Source organism: Carassius gibelio, chromosome A1, assembly GCF_023724105.1.
Source record: "Carassius gibelio isolate Cgi1373 ecotype wild population from Czech Republic chromosome A1, carGib1.2-hapl.c, whole genome shotgun sequence".
In the NCBI taxonomy this organism is placed as follows: domain Eukaryota; kingdom Metazoa; phylum Chordata; class Actinopteri; order Cypriniformes; family Cyprinidae; genus Carassius; species Carassius gibelio.
Genome location: NC_068371.1, coordinates 33,626,842 through 33,644,339, shown reverse-complemented (window position 1 = coordinate 33,644,339; position 17,498 = coordinate 33,626,842). Strand labels below are relative to the sequence as shown.

Below are 17,498 nucleotides of genomic sequence, written 5' to 3'. Positions count from 1 at the left end.
TTTAAATGAAGGTTTTTATTATTAAGAGAAAACAAAAGTCAAAACTACATGGCCCTGTGTGAAGAAGTGTTTGCCCCTAAACCTAATAATTGGTTGGGCCACCCTTAGCGGCAACAACTGCAATCAAGTGTTTGTGATAACTTTCAATGAGTCTGTTACAGCGCTGTGGAGGAATTTTGGTCGACTCATCTAAGCAGAATTGTAATTCAGCCACACTGGAGGGTTTTCAAGCATGAACAGACTTTTTAAGGTCATGTCACAGCATCTTTCACTCAGTAGGATTCAGGTCTGGACTTTGACTAGGCCACTCCAAAGTCTTCATTTTGTTTTTCTTCAGCCATTCAGAGGTGGACTTGCTGGTGGGTTTTGCATCATTGTCCTGCTGCAGAACCCAAGTTTGCTTCAGCTTAAAGTCACGAACAGATGGCCGGACATTCTCCTTCAGGATTTTTTGGTAAACAGCAGAATTCCATTTATCACAGCAAGTCTTCCAGGTCCAGAAGCAGACCATCACACTACCACCACCATATTGTACTGTTGGCATGATGTTCTTTTTCTGAAATGCGGTGTTACTTTTACGCCAGACATTACGGGACACACAACTTTTGTCTCGTCAGTCCACAGAGTATTTTCCCAAAAGTCTTGGGGATCATCAATATTTTTTCTGGCAAAACTGAGACGAGCCTTTAGTCTTTGTCTTGGAAATCTGCCATGCAGACCATTTTTGCCCAGTCTCTTTCTTATGGTGGAGTCATGAACACTGACCTTAACTGAGGCAAGTGAGGCCTGCAGTTCTCTGAATGTTGTTGTGGGGTCTTTTGTGACCTCTTGGATGAGTCGTCACTGTGCTCTTGGGGTAATTTTGGTCAGCCAGCCACTCCTGGGAAGGTTCTCCAGTGCTGTTCCACAAATTTAGCACAGTGGCTAGATGAACAAATAACCAGACGCCACCTGATTCTAATATTCCATCATTTAATAGTAATGACTTTATGAATTTCTTCACTGATAAAATAGATAACATTAGAAATACAATAACAAATGTAAATTTTACAGCGTCTAATACTTCAGTTTCATCCATCGCACCCAAATATAAACTGCAGTGCTTTACAACTATAGGACAGGAAGAGCTAAATAAACTTGTCACTGTATCTAAACCAAAAACATGTTTATTAGATCCTGTACCCACTAAATTACTGGAAGAGTAGGCGAAAAAACGCTTCTCAATATTATTAACTCATCGTTATCTTTAGGTCACATCCCAAAACAATTTAAGATGGTGGTTATTAAGCCTCTTATTAAGAAACCACAACTAGATCCTAGTGAACTGGCAAATTATTTCAAAATCTATTTAAACTATTTCAAATCTTCCATTTATGTCTAAAATTTTAGAAAAAGTTTTGTCTGCTCAATTGAGCTCCTTCCTGCAAAAAAAAAAAGATCTGTATGAAGAATTTCAGTCAGGTTTTAGGCCCCACCATAGCACAGAAACTGCACTTGTTAAAATTACAAATGACCTGCTCCTTGCGTCAGATCAAGGCTGCATCTCATTTCTAGTTTTACTTGATCTTAGTGCTGCGTTCGACACCATAGATCATGACATACTCATAGATCGATTACAAAACTATACAGGTATTCAAGGGCAGGCTCTAAGATGGTTTAGATCCTACCTGTCCGATCGCTACCATTTTGTTTACTTAAATGGGGTGTTTATCATCTCATTTATCATCAGTAAAATATGGAGTGCCACAAGGATCCGTCCTAGGTCACCTTCTATTTCCAATATACATGTTGCCCCTTGGTAATATTATTAGAAAATATGGGATTAGTTTCCACTGTTATGCTGATGATACTCAGCTATATATCTCAACGAGACCAGATGAAACTTCCCAATTATCTAAGCTAACAGAGTGTGTTAAAAATGTAAAAGATTGGATGACCAATAATTTTCTCCTATTAAATTCGGATAAGACAGAGATATTAATTATTGGACCAAAAAAAAACAGTACATAGAATCTAGTAGATTACAATCTGCAACTAGACAGATGTACTGTTACTACTTCTACAGTCAAAAATCTGGGTGTTATATTAGACAGCAACTTGTCTTTTGAAAATCATATTTCCAATGTTACAAAAACTGCATTCTTCCATCTTAGAAACATTGCCAAGCTACGAAACATGTTATCTGTTTCTGATGCAGAAAAGCTAGTTCATGCATTCATGACCTCTAGACTGGACTATTGTAATGCACTTCTAGGTGGTTGTCCTGCTTCGTCAATAAACAAGCTACAGGTCGTCCAAAATGCAGCAGCTAGAGTCCTTACCAGGTCAAGAAAATATGATCATATTACCCTAATTTTACAGTCTCTGCACTGGCTACCTATTAAGTTCCGTATCAGTTACAAATTATCATTACTTACCTATAAGGCCCTAAATGGTTTAGCTCCTGCGTACCTAACAAGCCTTCACACTACAATCCATCACGCTCCCTAAGGTCACAAAACACTGGACTTTTGGTAGTTCCTAGGATAGCAAAAACCACTAAGACTTCTTCACAAAGGGCCATGTAGTTTTGGATTTTGTTTTCCCTTAATAATAAAAACCTTCATTTAAAGAAAGCATGTTGTGTTTACTTTTATGTTAGTTACCTTTGACTAATATTTAAATTTGTTTGATGATCTGAAACATTAAAGTGTGACAAACATGCAAAAAAATAAATCCGGAAGGGGTCCAACACTTTTTCACACCACTGTAGTTTAGAGACCCTAAAATAAAGCGTTACCCAATAATATTTTTAACTTTTATTATTTTTAAAAAACACTTAGCTGACACATACCAGCATTACTGGAGTCTCCCGCAGCTCCAGCAAGAGCCTCATCATCAGAATCACTTTCTTCAGGATCAGCGTCATCAGAATCTGTCATGTTGATCTCATCTTCAATGAAAAATAAAACTCAGAACATGAAAAACATCTGCATTCAGAAGTCAAACACAATCACACACCATTTATAAACCATTCCTAAAGACACTACATTCTACAGTGAACACAAGACATATTTCAGAGAAGAGTTGCCTTAAACATTCCTGTGAGTTTAAAAGACCCGCTGTGCTACGCATGCTAGGATGGACGTACCTTCAATCTCAATGTTCTCCTAAAACATACATGTGATACTTTATTAAGAGCTACACTGTCTTTCAATAATAACTTAATGTATTTTAATGACAGGGAAGTTGTGGTCATTTAGTTAATAAGATCATTTCAAATCATAAAAGAACATTTACGTTACAGACCTTAAAAGGTACTGGTCAATATATTACTACAAATCTGTATTTAGAGGAGGGGTGTCCAGACTCTGTCCTGGAGGGCCGGTGTCCTGCAGAGTTTAGCTCCAACCCCAGACACACCTGAAGCAGATAATACTAGAAACCTCCAGGCAGGTGTGTGTAGACAAGCTGGAGCTAAACTCTGCGGGACACTAGCCCTCCAGGACCAAGTCTGGACACTCCTGATTCAGACATCGACTAATATTACTGAAAGTGAAAACAGGTCATTAAATTACATACATTTGGTAACAGCTAAGTATATCACAGCCCATGAAGACATCAGACTTCAGAGCATTCACTGTTGCACTGAAATAACAGTTCATCTGAAACATGTGAATACCTCCTTAACTCCTTCAGCGGGGACAAAAAAGCTCTGCTCCTCATTCAACACATGCTCTTTGACAGGTGACATCTGAAAACAATGAAAAAAGCCAGGCTCATGTAGAGACGATTTCTTACAACATCAATCTAACATTTCATAAAATATGCAATGCACATTTTATTACCTACTCAACACAGTCCTGATCATCCAATAGTAACCGGTCCTTCTTCAGAGTCACCTGAAATTAAGGAAACAGAAATAAAAAAAATAAACATTCTACTGCAGACAAAGGATTCAGGGACTGTACAAATTGATAATGCACATATACTGGAGTCCATAAACACTGACTGATCACTGACACATGAAATCAAAAAATCAAATTTAAATTAAAATCAATCAATCAATCAGTCGCAGAACCTTCTCTACGTCTGTGTCTTCTGACTGGGACAGAGTATTGACTTCAAGAGTGGACGGTTCAACCACAATATAGAAAAGAACATCAAATTAGATATCTGTGACAATAAATGAGTGCATAAAATACTGATTTAAAACATTAAATTATTTTATAATCTTGCTTCTATCAATGTAATTTATAAGATTACAATATTTCAAACCAATATTTAAATTTTCAAGTGTTACCCAAGTTAATGTTCATGACTTTGTAAGTATTACATTACATGCATGTATACTGAAGTATGTCAGGTTGTGTGTATGTGTTTACACCTGTGTTACGAGGACCCTGTTCTATGAGGGCCATCATAAGAACATGGTCTTGACTTGACTGAAGAGTCTCAGTGTGTTATTAGTTTGAAAAAAGTCTGGTCTATTTGTAACCTTGTTACTACCGGGACATTGATAACTAGACAAATGTGGACAGCTTATTTCAAGCATTTCTGTGTATGAGAAAAACTGGTGATTTGAGACACAGTGTCTGTGTTAGTTATACAGCATGAAACCAAGACTCACTTTTAACATCCACAATAATGCAGCAAACAATGTCTCTTAGAAACACATGTGGACAACGTAATCTGTTCTACTCTTTTAAGGACTAACACAATTATTTCAAGAACTTCTTGGATACCTTTATAGCTGCTGTGCCCTGTTCAGAGTTCTTTAGGTTCTTTAGACACTGATTCTACTCAGTTATCATTTGAAAATACTGAAAGTTTTGAATAAATAATATGCAATCTTGGAGAATGTTATTTAAATAAAAAAGCCAAAATAATAATAATAATAATGATAATGATGATGATGATGATGATGATGATGACACAAATATGATAAAACTGCAGAATACAGTAGTATAATGCCTGACAGTAAATTTCAAACAAGGGGAACGACTTTTTACCAACTTATATTACAATATACTTAATCTAAAGGTAACAATTAGACATTTTGAATATCACATGGCCACAATGAGATGTGAATGATCCATATTTAGCCTAATATTTCACATTCACACAGCCCAATGTCATGGTGATAACTAGGGTCTTCAAATACCAGGCTTTTGTCAAACAAACGCCACACTGAAGGTGTTTCTCAATGTCAAGGATACTTCCTTAGCAGGACTGGTCCTTCCAAGTTCAGAGGCTAGGTGAGGCTCCTCTTTAGCATTCGGAGAACACGTAAATGGAACAGGCTAGCAAATGCACGTCATTGCGTCAGTGAAAAGGTCTGTTTGAAGAACGCTGTGGTATAATGGTATAATATTAACGTTAAATTACTTGGGACAACTTAACTAGTTATTTATAAAAGAAATGCCGGTGACGCAACCAAGCTAACAATTGTTAAATGACAGGTCCGGTTCAGTTAGCCATCAATAACGTAATTTGTATTTGTATAAATTACAATCTTAATATGGTAGTAATTTGTACTGGCAAACTTTACTTATATTTACTACAGTTATAACAAATGTTTGGTAATGTAAATAAAAACCGTTAACACTCCGACTCTAGGATTGTGGGTGATTTGAGAGCACGAAGGATTCACATATGCATCCTTTCCTGTGTATGGGATATTTTTCGAACGAAGGACTCAGTCCTTGGTTGAAATTCCGAGGATCCTCGACATTGGAACAGTCCTTCGACGGATGTCGATGACGTAGCATCCTCGAAATTCTGGCTTCCGAGGATCCTTCCTTGACATTGAGAAACGCCTTGAGATTCTCATATGTTCTTATGATGGTCCTCATAAAACAGGGTCCTCGTAACAAGGGTGTAAACACACACACAAGACCATGTTCTTTTGATGGTCCTCATAAAACAGCGTCCTCGTAACACAGGTGTAAACATAGTCTTGATGTCACATTGTGTGTATGTTTACACCCGTGTTACGAGGACCCTGTTTTATGAGGACCATCATAAGAACATAGTCTTGATGTCACATTATGAGTATGTTCTTATGATGGTCCTCATAAAACAGGGTCCTCGTAACACAGGTGTAAACATAGTCTTGATGTCACATTGTGTGTATGTTTACACCCGTGTTACGAGGACCATCATAAGAACATAGTCTTGATGTCACATTATGTGTATGTTCTTATGATGGTCCTTGTAACACGGGTGTAAACGAGACACTTTAAAACAACAGAGAGGTGAAACCATCACAGAGAACCACACGTCATCAACCAGAGACAGATTTAGTACACGAGACATTTTAAAGGCATAGGAAGAAAATCCTGTCATCATTTACAAACCATCAAATGGTTAGTAATGTCTTATTTTGCCCAACAAAAGATATACAGGACTGAGACAACTTAATGGTGACTATATGATGACAAAATAAATCAACTCACCTTTAAGATCAGTGATGAACCTGCCCTTGAGCCCATTCTGGTCTTTCTGTTGAAGTGAACACTGTATGGCCTCAGCTTTCTCCTTCGCCTCGCACCTTCAGCCATCCTCTGTGTCTGCTTTAATAACAATAAGAACTGTTGGCCTCCATCTGACAATATTACGTTTGTTTGTTTTCAACTTAATATGCAAACGAATAATGACAGTTCTACTGAACAGAATATATGTGTAATATGATGTATTCTGTATATCTGTATTCTACAAAGCACTATACAAATAAAGGTGATTTTACTTATTATATACAGTAAGTATTGGGAAGTGAAAAGAGCACATCTCTGTGTTTATTAATTAAACCAAGCTGAACAGTAATAATATTAAACATAACTGCCCCTCCCCTTCACAGACTGTAGCCATGACAACAGATTATTATGATGGCTAGACTGTTCTATTACATTTACAGTTATACTGTGAACGAAAAGAAGTTAAACTGACAAGCATTGTTGATTCTTGTTTGATGTTACTCTTAATAGAGGACACTTGTAAACACGCTAGCGCCATTAGCATCACGCGCTAGCTGCTTTCTAAAGAGCACTGAAGACACTCACGAACAAGCCAAACTGAGCCACAAACTCTCAGAGAAACGATTTAACAGCAGTATTACTCACCTTTCATATAATAGTTGCCTCCAACAGCTTCACACCACAGATGTCTTCGCTTCAGGTGCACAGATTGTGTCCGGTCCAAACAGGAAGTTACAAACCGACACCCTTGCCTCGCTGATTAGAGCACGAGTATAGGGGATTTATAATAATAATAATAATAATAACAATAATAATAATAATAACATATTTAAATAACCATCTATGAAACGTTACATTAATAGCGTTACATCAATATACTGATATTAAACTGAGTAATTACAGCTTTGAAGTCACATTCATACTTTATATGATGATATTTAAGGAATATGTTTAATTGGACGATCATTATGCATTTATATAATCATATACAATCGATAAATTATAGCAAAAAAGTGTTTAAATAATTACCAAACTGCATTAACTTACTTGTACGGAGGTATTAGCGGCAGAATGTAGCCCCGCCCACCGCCGCCATTTTGTTTTCGCGATTTCCCGCCCTCCGGTGCCGATCTAGCCAATCAGCGGCCTCCAAACTTACACAAGTGTAAAATATGCAAATTTTCGATGACGCGGATGCAGTACCGGGTCCGGGCTGCAGGGGCGCACTCCCGAGTTCGGAGGATACACAGTGTATAGTAAAATTTCAGGGTTTTGTGGTATATTAGGACATGGCGCGAAAATTTGAGAGGGAGCTTCTGGGACATAGAGAAAGGCATATACACTGTCGGAATTATAAGGACATGGGCCCTGTCCTCATAAACCCAAATGTCCCTGTAATGCTGGTGCGTATTCAGGTCAAAAGTCCTTGTAAACCACAAAAACCAACACACTGTGATCAGTTGTCTGTAAATGATCTCTTCTATGTTCTTAATACCTCAGTATCTGCAGACACACACACACACACACACACACACACACTTCTATGTTCTTAATACCTCAGTATCTGCAGCTGACAGTTTGGACTCTTCAGTCCATCAGAAATAAACTTTACACCAGAGTCCTGCAGGTCATTGTTCCTCAGATCCAGCTCTCTCAGGACACAGTTTGAGGATTGTAGAGCTGAAGACAATCTCTCACAACACTGAGCAGTGAGATTACAGCCAGAAAATCTAGAAGAGATTAAATACAATTTATTATTATTATTATTTTTAAAGTATTAAATCCTTCCTGCTGTATTGTTAATGTGATCAATATTTGTAGTTTCTCTTTATTTGCTGCTTCAGCTGAATTAGTTTGAGTCAGTGGTGTTCACAAGAACAGTAACTTGCTTTGCTTTATTTGATAAATCTCTGCATTAATTGAAGAAATCAACAGATAAATGAGTAAATGAGAAGAAGGAGCAGGTTTGTTGTAGATCTGAAGCCGTGTCTCTGACATTGTTGAGCAGCGCTCGAGCACTAAACTACTGATGAACTTTTCCTGAAACACACAGAAGAATCTTCTCCAGCAGCGTGTTCACGAGAGAGAAGCTCTTCATTCCTCTCCTTCACAATCATAAAGATCATCAGTGGTGTCCTGCACATCATTGTTTTGAGCTGACTGTGAGATCTGATGCTCTAGAGCTGGATTTGTGTTTATTATAGTCTTCAGATCCTGATCTGATATATAGACCCTCTTTTTTTTCTGTGTTTGGACACTAATGTTGTGAATCAGGGCTTGTTCTGTAGTCCTTCACAGAAATGAGTCACATCTGAGTTTGTAAAAGTCATTTTCACAAAAGACTGACATGTAAATGGATATTTAACACAGATCTCATTAAATGACAAACTCTAAGCTTGTTTTGTGTGAATAATTCATGTCCGTGTGTGAGCTGCTGAAATGTAAGTTTTAATCTTTTATTTGTGACATTAATGTGGTCACAATGCTGACAGAGTAAATATGTGTTAGAAAACTAGACCTATATCACTCATAATATTACCATTCACACTCATCCACCTTTTCTATGGTTTGATTTATTTTATGTCATAATGCAGAGCTCTTTAAATGTATAATAATGTAAAATAGTGTCTAGTGCTGTACAGTAAAGAGTAAGCAGACTTCAAGCTCTGTCTTCACTGTAATAGTTCACTGTAACAGCAGTCAAACAGCTGCAACATTCAGCATTTATGATCAATAATTACTGCAGATTAAATGTTATTATAGTTATTAATATTAGCAGTAGTTGATATCATGATTGTGTCTTGATTGAGAGTGAAATGTGTGAATGTCAGCTTTACTGATCAATGTGTGGAGCGTCTCTTTGCTGCAGCTGCTGCTGATTTAATGAACCAGTTTCTCATGTGACGGGGATGTTTTTACCTTTTACTCTAATATCTACTGGATTAAAAACACATGTTGGGACTCCTTTAAGATTCTGGCCTGTTATTCAGGAGAAAATCTCTCATTCAGGAACATTTATTTTAAAGGAGTCAGGTTCATTATTAAATATGATCCTTTAGTTGATGATGAAACACTCACAGAGCTTTTCTGCAGTTGATCACAGCTGGTATCAGTCTTCTTCTCCCCTCAGCTGATGTGTTGTATTTCATGGTGTTCAGTTCATCCAGTGTCTCCTCTGACATCTGAAGCATGTAGGAGATTGTTGAGCAGTGAGCAGCAGAGAGTTTCTTCTCTGAGTGTTTGTCTGATTTCACAAACTCCTGAATCTCTCTGAACAGAGTCTGATCTTTCACTTCCAGCAGACAGAGGAACAGATTGATCGACTGATCAGCTGAGAGACGATAATGATCATTTGGATCTGTGATCCTCTCTTTAATGTACTGTGTGGTTCTGCTGATGGTCTCTGAGCTGTTCTCTGTGTGTGTCAGTAGATCCTGTAAGAGTCTCTGATTGGACTCCAGTGAGACGCCCAGCAGGAACCGCAGGAACAGATCCAGACGTCCATTCTCACTCTTGAGAGCTTTATATACTGCTGATGTTAGTAGATCATACAGAGAGTCTTTATCAGATCTGTTAGATCTGAATTCATGCAGTGTTTTCTTGTTCTCTGTTAAACAGCAGTAAAGCAGATAGAAAGCAGCGAGAAACTCCTGAACGCTCAGATGAATGAAGCTGTAGACTTTCCTCTGATGAATCACAGATTCCTGCTTAAAGATCTCAGTGCAAATCCCAGAATACACCGAGGCGTCAGTGACGTCTATGCTGCTCTCAATCAGGTCCTCCTCATAGAACATCACATTGCCCTTCATCAGCTGTTTGGAAGCCACTTCAGCAAGTTTCACAATCACTTCTCTGTTGGACGGCAGGAGTTTCTCTGGATCTCTCTCTTCATACTTCTGCTTCCTCATGTTGATCTGAATCAGCAGGAAGTGGATGTACATTTCAGTCAGAGTTTGAGGGATTTCTGCACTCAGATCTTCTTCCAGGAGCTTCTGAAGCACAGTGGATGAGATCCAGCAGAAGACGGGGATGTGGCACATGATGTGGAGGCTTCTTGCTCTTCTGATGTGTGAGATGATTCTGCTGGCTTGATGCTCATCACTGATTCTCTTCCTGAAATATTCCTCCTTCTGAGGCTCAGTGAATCCCTGAATTTCTGTCAGACGGTGGATGTATTTGGAGGGGATCTGATTGGCTGCTGCTGGTCTGGAGGTGATCCAGATGAGAGCAGAGGGAAGCAGCTCTCCTTTCATCAGCTTTGACATCAACACAGCCACTGATGAAGTCTCAGTCACATCACAAACTTTCTGAGCGTCTGAAAACATCAGAGTGATTCTGCTTTCATCCAGACCATCAAAGATGAACACAACTTTACACTCCTCATAAATCTGTGAGTCCAGATCTTGAAGTTCAGGATGAAAGTCCAGCAGAAGTCTGTGGAGACTGTACTGATGATCTCGGATCAAGTTCAGCTCTCGAAATGGAAGCACAAACATGAAATCTACATCCTGATTGGCTTTTCCCTCGGCCCAGTCCAGAATGAACTTCTGCACAGAGACGGTTTTTCCGATTCCAGCGATGCCTTTAGTAAGAACAGTCTTGATCTTCTTCTTCTTCTTCTTCTTCTTCTTCTGCACAGAGACGGTTTTTCCGATTCCAGCGATGCCTTTAGTAAGAACAGTCTTGATCTTCTTCTTCTTCTTCTTCTTCTTCTTCTGCACAGAGACGGTTTTTCCGATTCCAGCGATGCCTTTAGTAAGAACAGTCTTGATCTGCTCTTTCTCCTCACATCCTGCTTCAGCGGAGGCTTTAAAGATGTCATTGCAGTAGATTGGAGTGTCTTGTGAGTGTTGTGTTCTGGCTGTTTTCTCCATCTGTAAAACCTCATGTTCTTCATTCACTCCTTCTCTCTCTCCCTCTATGATGTAGAGCTGTGTGTAGATGCTGTTCAGGAGGCTTTCATTCTCCTGGAGTTTCAGTCCCTCAAATAATCTCTCATACTTGTTCTTCATGCTGGTTTTGTGCTGCTCTTTGACTCTCTGTAGTTCATCATTCACTGCTTGAGGAGGATCCTGGGCTCGTATCTGATCGTCTCTATACACACGGCTGGAACAACAGAGAACAGGTTTTTACAAAATAGGTTCATATAAAAACTCGAATCTAAATCAATAGAGATGTCATTCTGTATAATTAATGTCTTGCATTTCGGTTTATCTGTTCATCACTTTATGTAATGCACAGTGCTCCAAATGAGCTTCACAGAAAGCCGGAAAAGGCAACATTCAATTTTAATTTTTAGTGAACTATCCCTTTAAAGGCTGGTTCACACGGGACGATTTTAAAATTGTCGGCCGATTTTCCAAATCTGAGAGACCCCACACACGGCGATAAAAAATCACGGGTCTACAGTTTTGGTCGTTCAGTGTGTGGTGTGCAGCCACACGGCAATATCAACACATCACACACGAACCGATTTGACTCCCGAGCATTCCCAGGTCAGACGGGAAATCTCGCAAAATCCCTCGAGATCAAACGTGATTTCAGAGTAAACAATCATGGCGGACGAAGAGGATGCAGTGGCTGTAGTTTGTGCTTTGTTTTTAACGGAAATAAAACATAAGAAAAACAAGAAAAGGTGATGGTCAAAGAGGTGGAGAAAACGCGAGCATGGACTATACTTGCTACATCATGATATGGAGTTAGTTGTTGTTTTATCTCATATAAATGTTAATACGTACTACACAGATTAATTTCCTTTGAAAAACGTTCATATATTAGTTTCCATGTACTCTGGCGGACTGCAGTTGTGGATGTAGTTATGCCCATCGACTTTATTTGTATTTGTTATATTTGTTATATTATATACGCCGGCTGTTTTGATTTTGTTTGCCGGTACTTCCTCACCGCCTCGTCACCTCGCTTTCTGATTGGCTACACGCCACAGTCCACAGGCTGCGTGATTGTTTGTCCTCGGGGGACACCACACACGAGAAGAAATCGGGCCAAATAAATCCAACATGTTGGATATCCCCGATTTGAGATCGGAGCGGTCCCGACGTTCTTCCGAGCAGAGGAGAGCGGTCTTAACACACCACACACGGCAGGAATATTTGATCAGATTATTTTACGATAATCGGAGCATCCTAAGATTGTCGGAAGGGGTGAATCGGGGCTAAAATCGGCCTGATTATCCTGCCGTGTGAACCAGCCTAAACAGTAGTGAAAAAATATATATATAAATATATATATATTTATATTTTAAAGAAGCACAATAAGACAAATACAATAGAGATACAAATTAAACTATTTCTTCAGATACTGTAGGTTTTACTCAACATGTATACATTTATTTAACATCTTTTGTTGGTTAAAATTAATGACAGGTATTTAGTTTGGAATGCTGTCCTTTTAAGACGGAAGGCGAGCATTAAATACTGACACACGTTCAGTTTTCACACTGTTCATGTTCACTTAATCCATAAATGACTGTATTGACGTGAGATTCTCTACACTTCTATCAGCGTGATTTTTATCCTGCCTTCACTAACTGTAAGTTAATCGACAACGAATTGTGACTCCCGGGAAAAACGAGACGTCTGGTAAACTCATCCCTACTCCTTCGGGTGCTGAGGCCATTGTTTCAGATCGCTAGTAACCACAAAAGAGCTCAAATTCTACATCTCTTTATACAGTTGTATTATTTATTGTTATTTAATTTCATATTACATTAATTTTCAAACTTCCTGTAAAAGTAAAAGGAAACCATCTTGGTAAAAGTCATTTTCCTGGTCTGTCTGGTTTTTGTGTTAATGTGTTTTAGCTCATTTTGCCCTCTGTAGTGAATCTAGAGTTCTGGTCCATAGCGTGTATCCTGACATACTGATGATACACACAGAAAGAGAGTAGCTACGGCGCACTACAAAGAGCTACCGGTTACACCATTGTTTCAGATCACTAGTTTGCGTTTTATTGTCTATCCATCCACTGCGGCTGGACATTGAGATCAAATTCATTTTCCAGCACTGAACTTTTGTCCACAGATTTGAGGTGAAATCAGGAATAAAATCATAACTCATCTCTCTGTCAGGACTCAGAGCGAGCATTTTACTCTCATCTGCAGCAAACACTAGATGTGTGTGAACAGTGAAGTGTGCACTACACGTTTATCCTCACCTGGGGTCAGAGGTCACTGGATCAACACTGAGTTTAAGAGGAAGACCCGGCTTGGACCAGTCACTCTTCAGAGACACACAGCTGTGATCTGGAGATGAAGATCTCTTACTCTCTCTGTTCTCCATAATAACTTCAGACCTGCTTATAGAAACACAAGAGACAAATGACACACAACACTGTGATTATTATTCCAGAGATAGCAGTGAAACACAGTTTAACACCGCACACACAATCAGATTCCTTATGTGTGACAATAATACAGAAAATAATGAGACAGCAGACAGCAGAAGAGAAAGAGCTTTAATAATGTCTCACAGCACCATACCAAGCTGATGGAGTCTCACCTGGGGTCAGAGGTCACTGGTTCAGCACTGGGGTCAGAGGTCACTGGTTCAGCACTGAGTTTACGAGGATCTCCCATGGATCTGTCACTCTTCAGAGACACACAGCTGTGTTCTGGAGATGAAGATCTCTCACTGATCTCCATGATGAAGAACTGATCTGAGGTCTGTCAATGAAGAAACAAAACAAATAACACTTTGACCACATCACTGGATGATCAGTAAAAGTAATCCATCAATACACGATTCTCTATGAACATCACGTCACTCTAAAATGACGACAGCAGCAGAACTGTACAAATACTGGACATCCACACACACACCACAGCATTATCAGACAACACTACACCTCCATAACAATGTGCATGAATCAATACTCCTCAAATAATAAAGCACTCACCTGTCACTTGTAAATAAAGTCTGTCTATCATTCCATGTCCCTTTACTCGTATTAAAAAAATAAACATGGCCAAATAACTTCTTGTGCTCGGTGCTAGCTGTTAGCCAGTCATAGATGCAATCTTTGAAATGGTGCACAAAACCGTTGTTAGCAAATTCAGGTTAAGTAGTTTATCCTTCAGTTATTCCTCTTTTGTTTGTAAAAGAGCGTCTTGAAAAAGGCAAATCAACAAGATCTGGTGTAGATCACCGGTGACAGTGGCTTGGAAATTCACAAATTAAAACTGGAATCAATGTTGCCAGATTGGGCTACTTTAACACTGTTACCGCGGGTTGTTTTTCATGTCTGCTGGTTGAAGCAATCTCAGTGACGTGAAATTTAGCCCCTGGAATGTGAATTTTACCAGGAGAAAAAAAATTGTATTTTACCCCTGGAATGCGATTTTTAACTGGGGACACCTCAAAACACGATTGGGTGGTTTGTGAGAATACCTGGCAACCCTGACTGGGAGAAGCAAGGTACCAGAGGGCGTGATGTCATGGAATGTCAAAATCTGATTGGCTGATGATTCTGTCACTAATGCTCTTTACAAATCAGATTTGACGTCTTCGAACAAGAGGGAAGCACTGTCTGTAGAGCAGGCCCTGTTTTTATCAGGGGGGTAGAGTTTCATATTTTATTGAAGCATTGGCTAGCGGACCCCCACCTGATGTTAGCATCCCATTGACTCCCATTCATTTTGGCGTCACTTTGACAGCGAATAACTTTACATCTGAGGCATTTAAAGACTCCATTTGTCCATTCATTATTTCCATACACATGAATATTACGCTCCTTCTCTGCTGTAAAGTACATCATTCTTACAGAATCTGCACGACTAAACCCTGTCTAGTGTCTGACTGTTGTGCTTCAATAAGAGCAGAACTAGAGTCTGAACACACCACACGTCCTTCAATCCTGCCTCGCTTATCCATCTTAATGCATCATTACTGCTATAAACTCCTCTGAAAATACTGAGAACTCGTTCAAAATCCTTACCTTTCTGGATATTAATAACATTTTATCTAAAAGAGTTTCTGCTGCAGATCCATATACTATGCTCCTATAGTCCATTATTGATCTGATTAATGTTCTGTAAATAGTGTTCAATACCAGTCTATCTGCCCCCAGCCTTTCCCAGACACACATCTCATTATATTCAACATTTCTCTTCCATCTTCTCAATATGCCCTTTCCATGTGAGTCTGCTTTGCAACAAATCTTACAACAAATCTTATTTTGGATCCCGTTCTAGATTGTGATTATACAACTTTAATCTGATTTCCTCATCCATTCTTTTATTAGTGAAAAAAGTCCACTAAGAATTTAACCCCCACTTAAATGACCAACTTCTTGTAATGCTTTTCTCCTCTGTACGAGCTCCATCATCTGCAAACAAACATCTGCAAATATTTGTATCCTCCTAAACACATCATTTATCATACTAATAAAAAGCAATGGTCTTATAACACGCCCCTGAGGAATGCCATTCTCTATCATACGCTTTTTCACAGTCAAAGAACAATCTCTTTATTAAACAATGCTTTTCTAGTGTCTGTCTACTGTTCCTCGTCCCCCTAAATCCACTCTGATCTGGTGATAACTTCTTACAAATAACACAATAATCTTTCTGTAATCTTCTTTTCTATTATTTTACATCCATGGGAAGTAAGTGAAAGTGACGTGACATTCAGCCAAGTATGGTGACCCATACTCAGAATTTGTGCTCTGCATTTAACCCATCCGAAGTGCACACACACAGAGCAGTGAACACACACACACACACACACACACACACACACACACTGTGAACACACACCCGGAGCAGTGTTCATCATTTATGCTGCGACGCTCAGGGAGCAGTTGGGGGTTCGATGCCTTGCTCAAGAGCTCCTCAGTCGTGGTATTGAAGGTGGATAGAGAACTGTACATGCACTCCCCCCACCCACAGTTCCTGCCGGCCCCGAGACTCGAACTCACAACCTTTCGATTGGGAGTCCGACTCTCTAACCTTTAGGCCACAACTTCCCCACAGTAAGTGCTCTTGGCCTTCAGTTTGTTGGAAAACTATGATTCTTCCCAGGCTTCCTTATGGGAATAACTATTGGCTCTTTCCATCTCTTCTGTAAAACCCCTTGGATCCAGATCTTGTTGAATAAAACCCAAAGTCTCTCAACTGAGATGTTTTATCTGACCATAGCTCACTCCGTCTTGTCCAGCTGCTGACTCTTTCACTCTTTTTAATGCTTTCTTAAATTCAGTCATTTCAAATGTCCAGAACTTCCCTTCTGTCTTTTACTGTCAGCTTTATTCTGAACATCTCTTCTCTTCATCTCTTTCTCTCTTCACACAAGTTTCTAGAAGAGTTGTCTTTTATAAACTCCTCTGGAAACATTATTGTCTTCTCTTCATCTGTTTCTGCTAACTCTTCTCCTCTTCTGAAAACAGATCGTTCAAATCTCTTACTTCTACCTTTTTCATTACAGAATGAGCTCCAAAAATCTCTTTCAGTCTTTCTGACCTCCACAGCTTGAGCCTCTTTACGATTGATTACATTTTATTTTATTTCTTATAGTTTCATTGCGATCTTCATCCCAACACGGAAACATTTTCGACTTCCTGATTGTCTTTCCATCATTTTAAACTGTCACAACAACTCCCTCAAATCTCCGTTAAAGTGTGAAGAGTTTAACACGAGAGCGACATTCTACAATAATACATGATATTAGAAGCTGACAACTCAACTTACCGTCAACTCTGAGATCCGAACAGAAGGAGTTTAACTCTTCAAAATACGCGATTACTTTCGGTTTCGACACTCTTCTTCTTCTTCTTCTTCTTCTTCTTCTTCTTCTTCTTCTTCTTCTTCTAGTGTTTTATGGCGGTTTTGGCAAACCAGCGTAAAGGTGCATTACCGCCACCTGCTGATCTGGAGTGTGGAGTGCGCATAGATTTAGAAGACGGACACAACCCAAAAAAATAAAAGAAAAAATATATATTTCAATAACAAATAATTACATTTCTAAATTCTACATAGTGTTCCTGTGTTTTTCAGGTATTTAAACAAAATGTCATGCACTGCTGATTGCC

The 17,498-nt window shown here is 39.1% G+C and overlaps 1 protein-coding gene and 1 long non-coding RNA gene across 10 annotated transcripts in view; one reads left to right on the top strand and one right to left on the bottom strand.

Annotated features, from left to right (window-relative positions):
- The window catches only part of LOC128020811 (NACHT, LRR and PYD domains-containing protein 3), a 638,518-nt gene that overhangs the window by 206,715 nt on the left and 414,305 nt on the right, over nucleotides 1-17,498 (bottom strand). The window contains exons 2-3 of one of the 9 annotated variants that reach the window (XM_052608230.1): nucleotides 9,534-11,561; nucleotides 8,012-8,185 (exon numbers count right to left, since the gene is read on the bottom strand). The exons of the other annotated variants lie outside the window; for them this stretch is intronic. Of the exons in view, the coding sequence (XP_052464190.1) occupies nucleotides 8,012-8,185; nucleotides 9,534-11,561 (2,202 nt within the window). The remainder of the gene's footprint in view (nucleotides 1-8,011; nucleotides 8,186-9,533; nucleotides 11,562-17,498) is intronic. 9 annotated transcript variants of the gene reach the window in all.
- LOC127939993 (uncharacterized) overlaps nucleotides 1-17,498 on the top strand; it is a 235,539-nt gene that overhangs the window by 174,584 nt on the left and 43,457 nt on the right. The gene's annotated exons all lie outside the window — the stretch shown is intronic.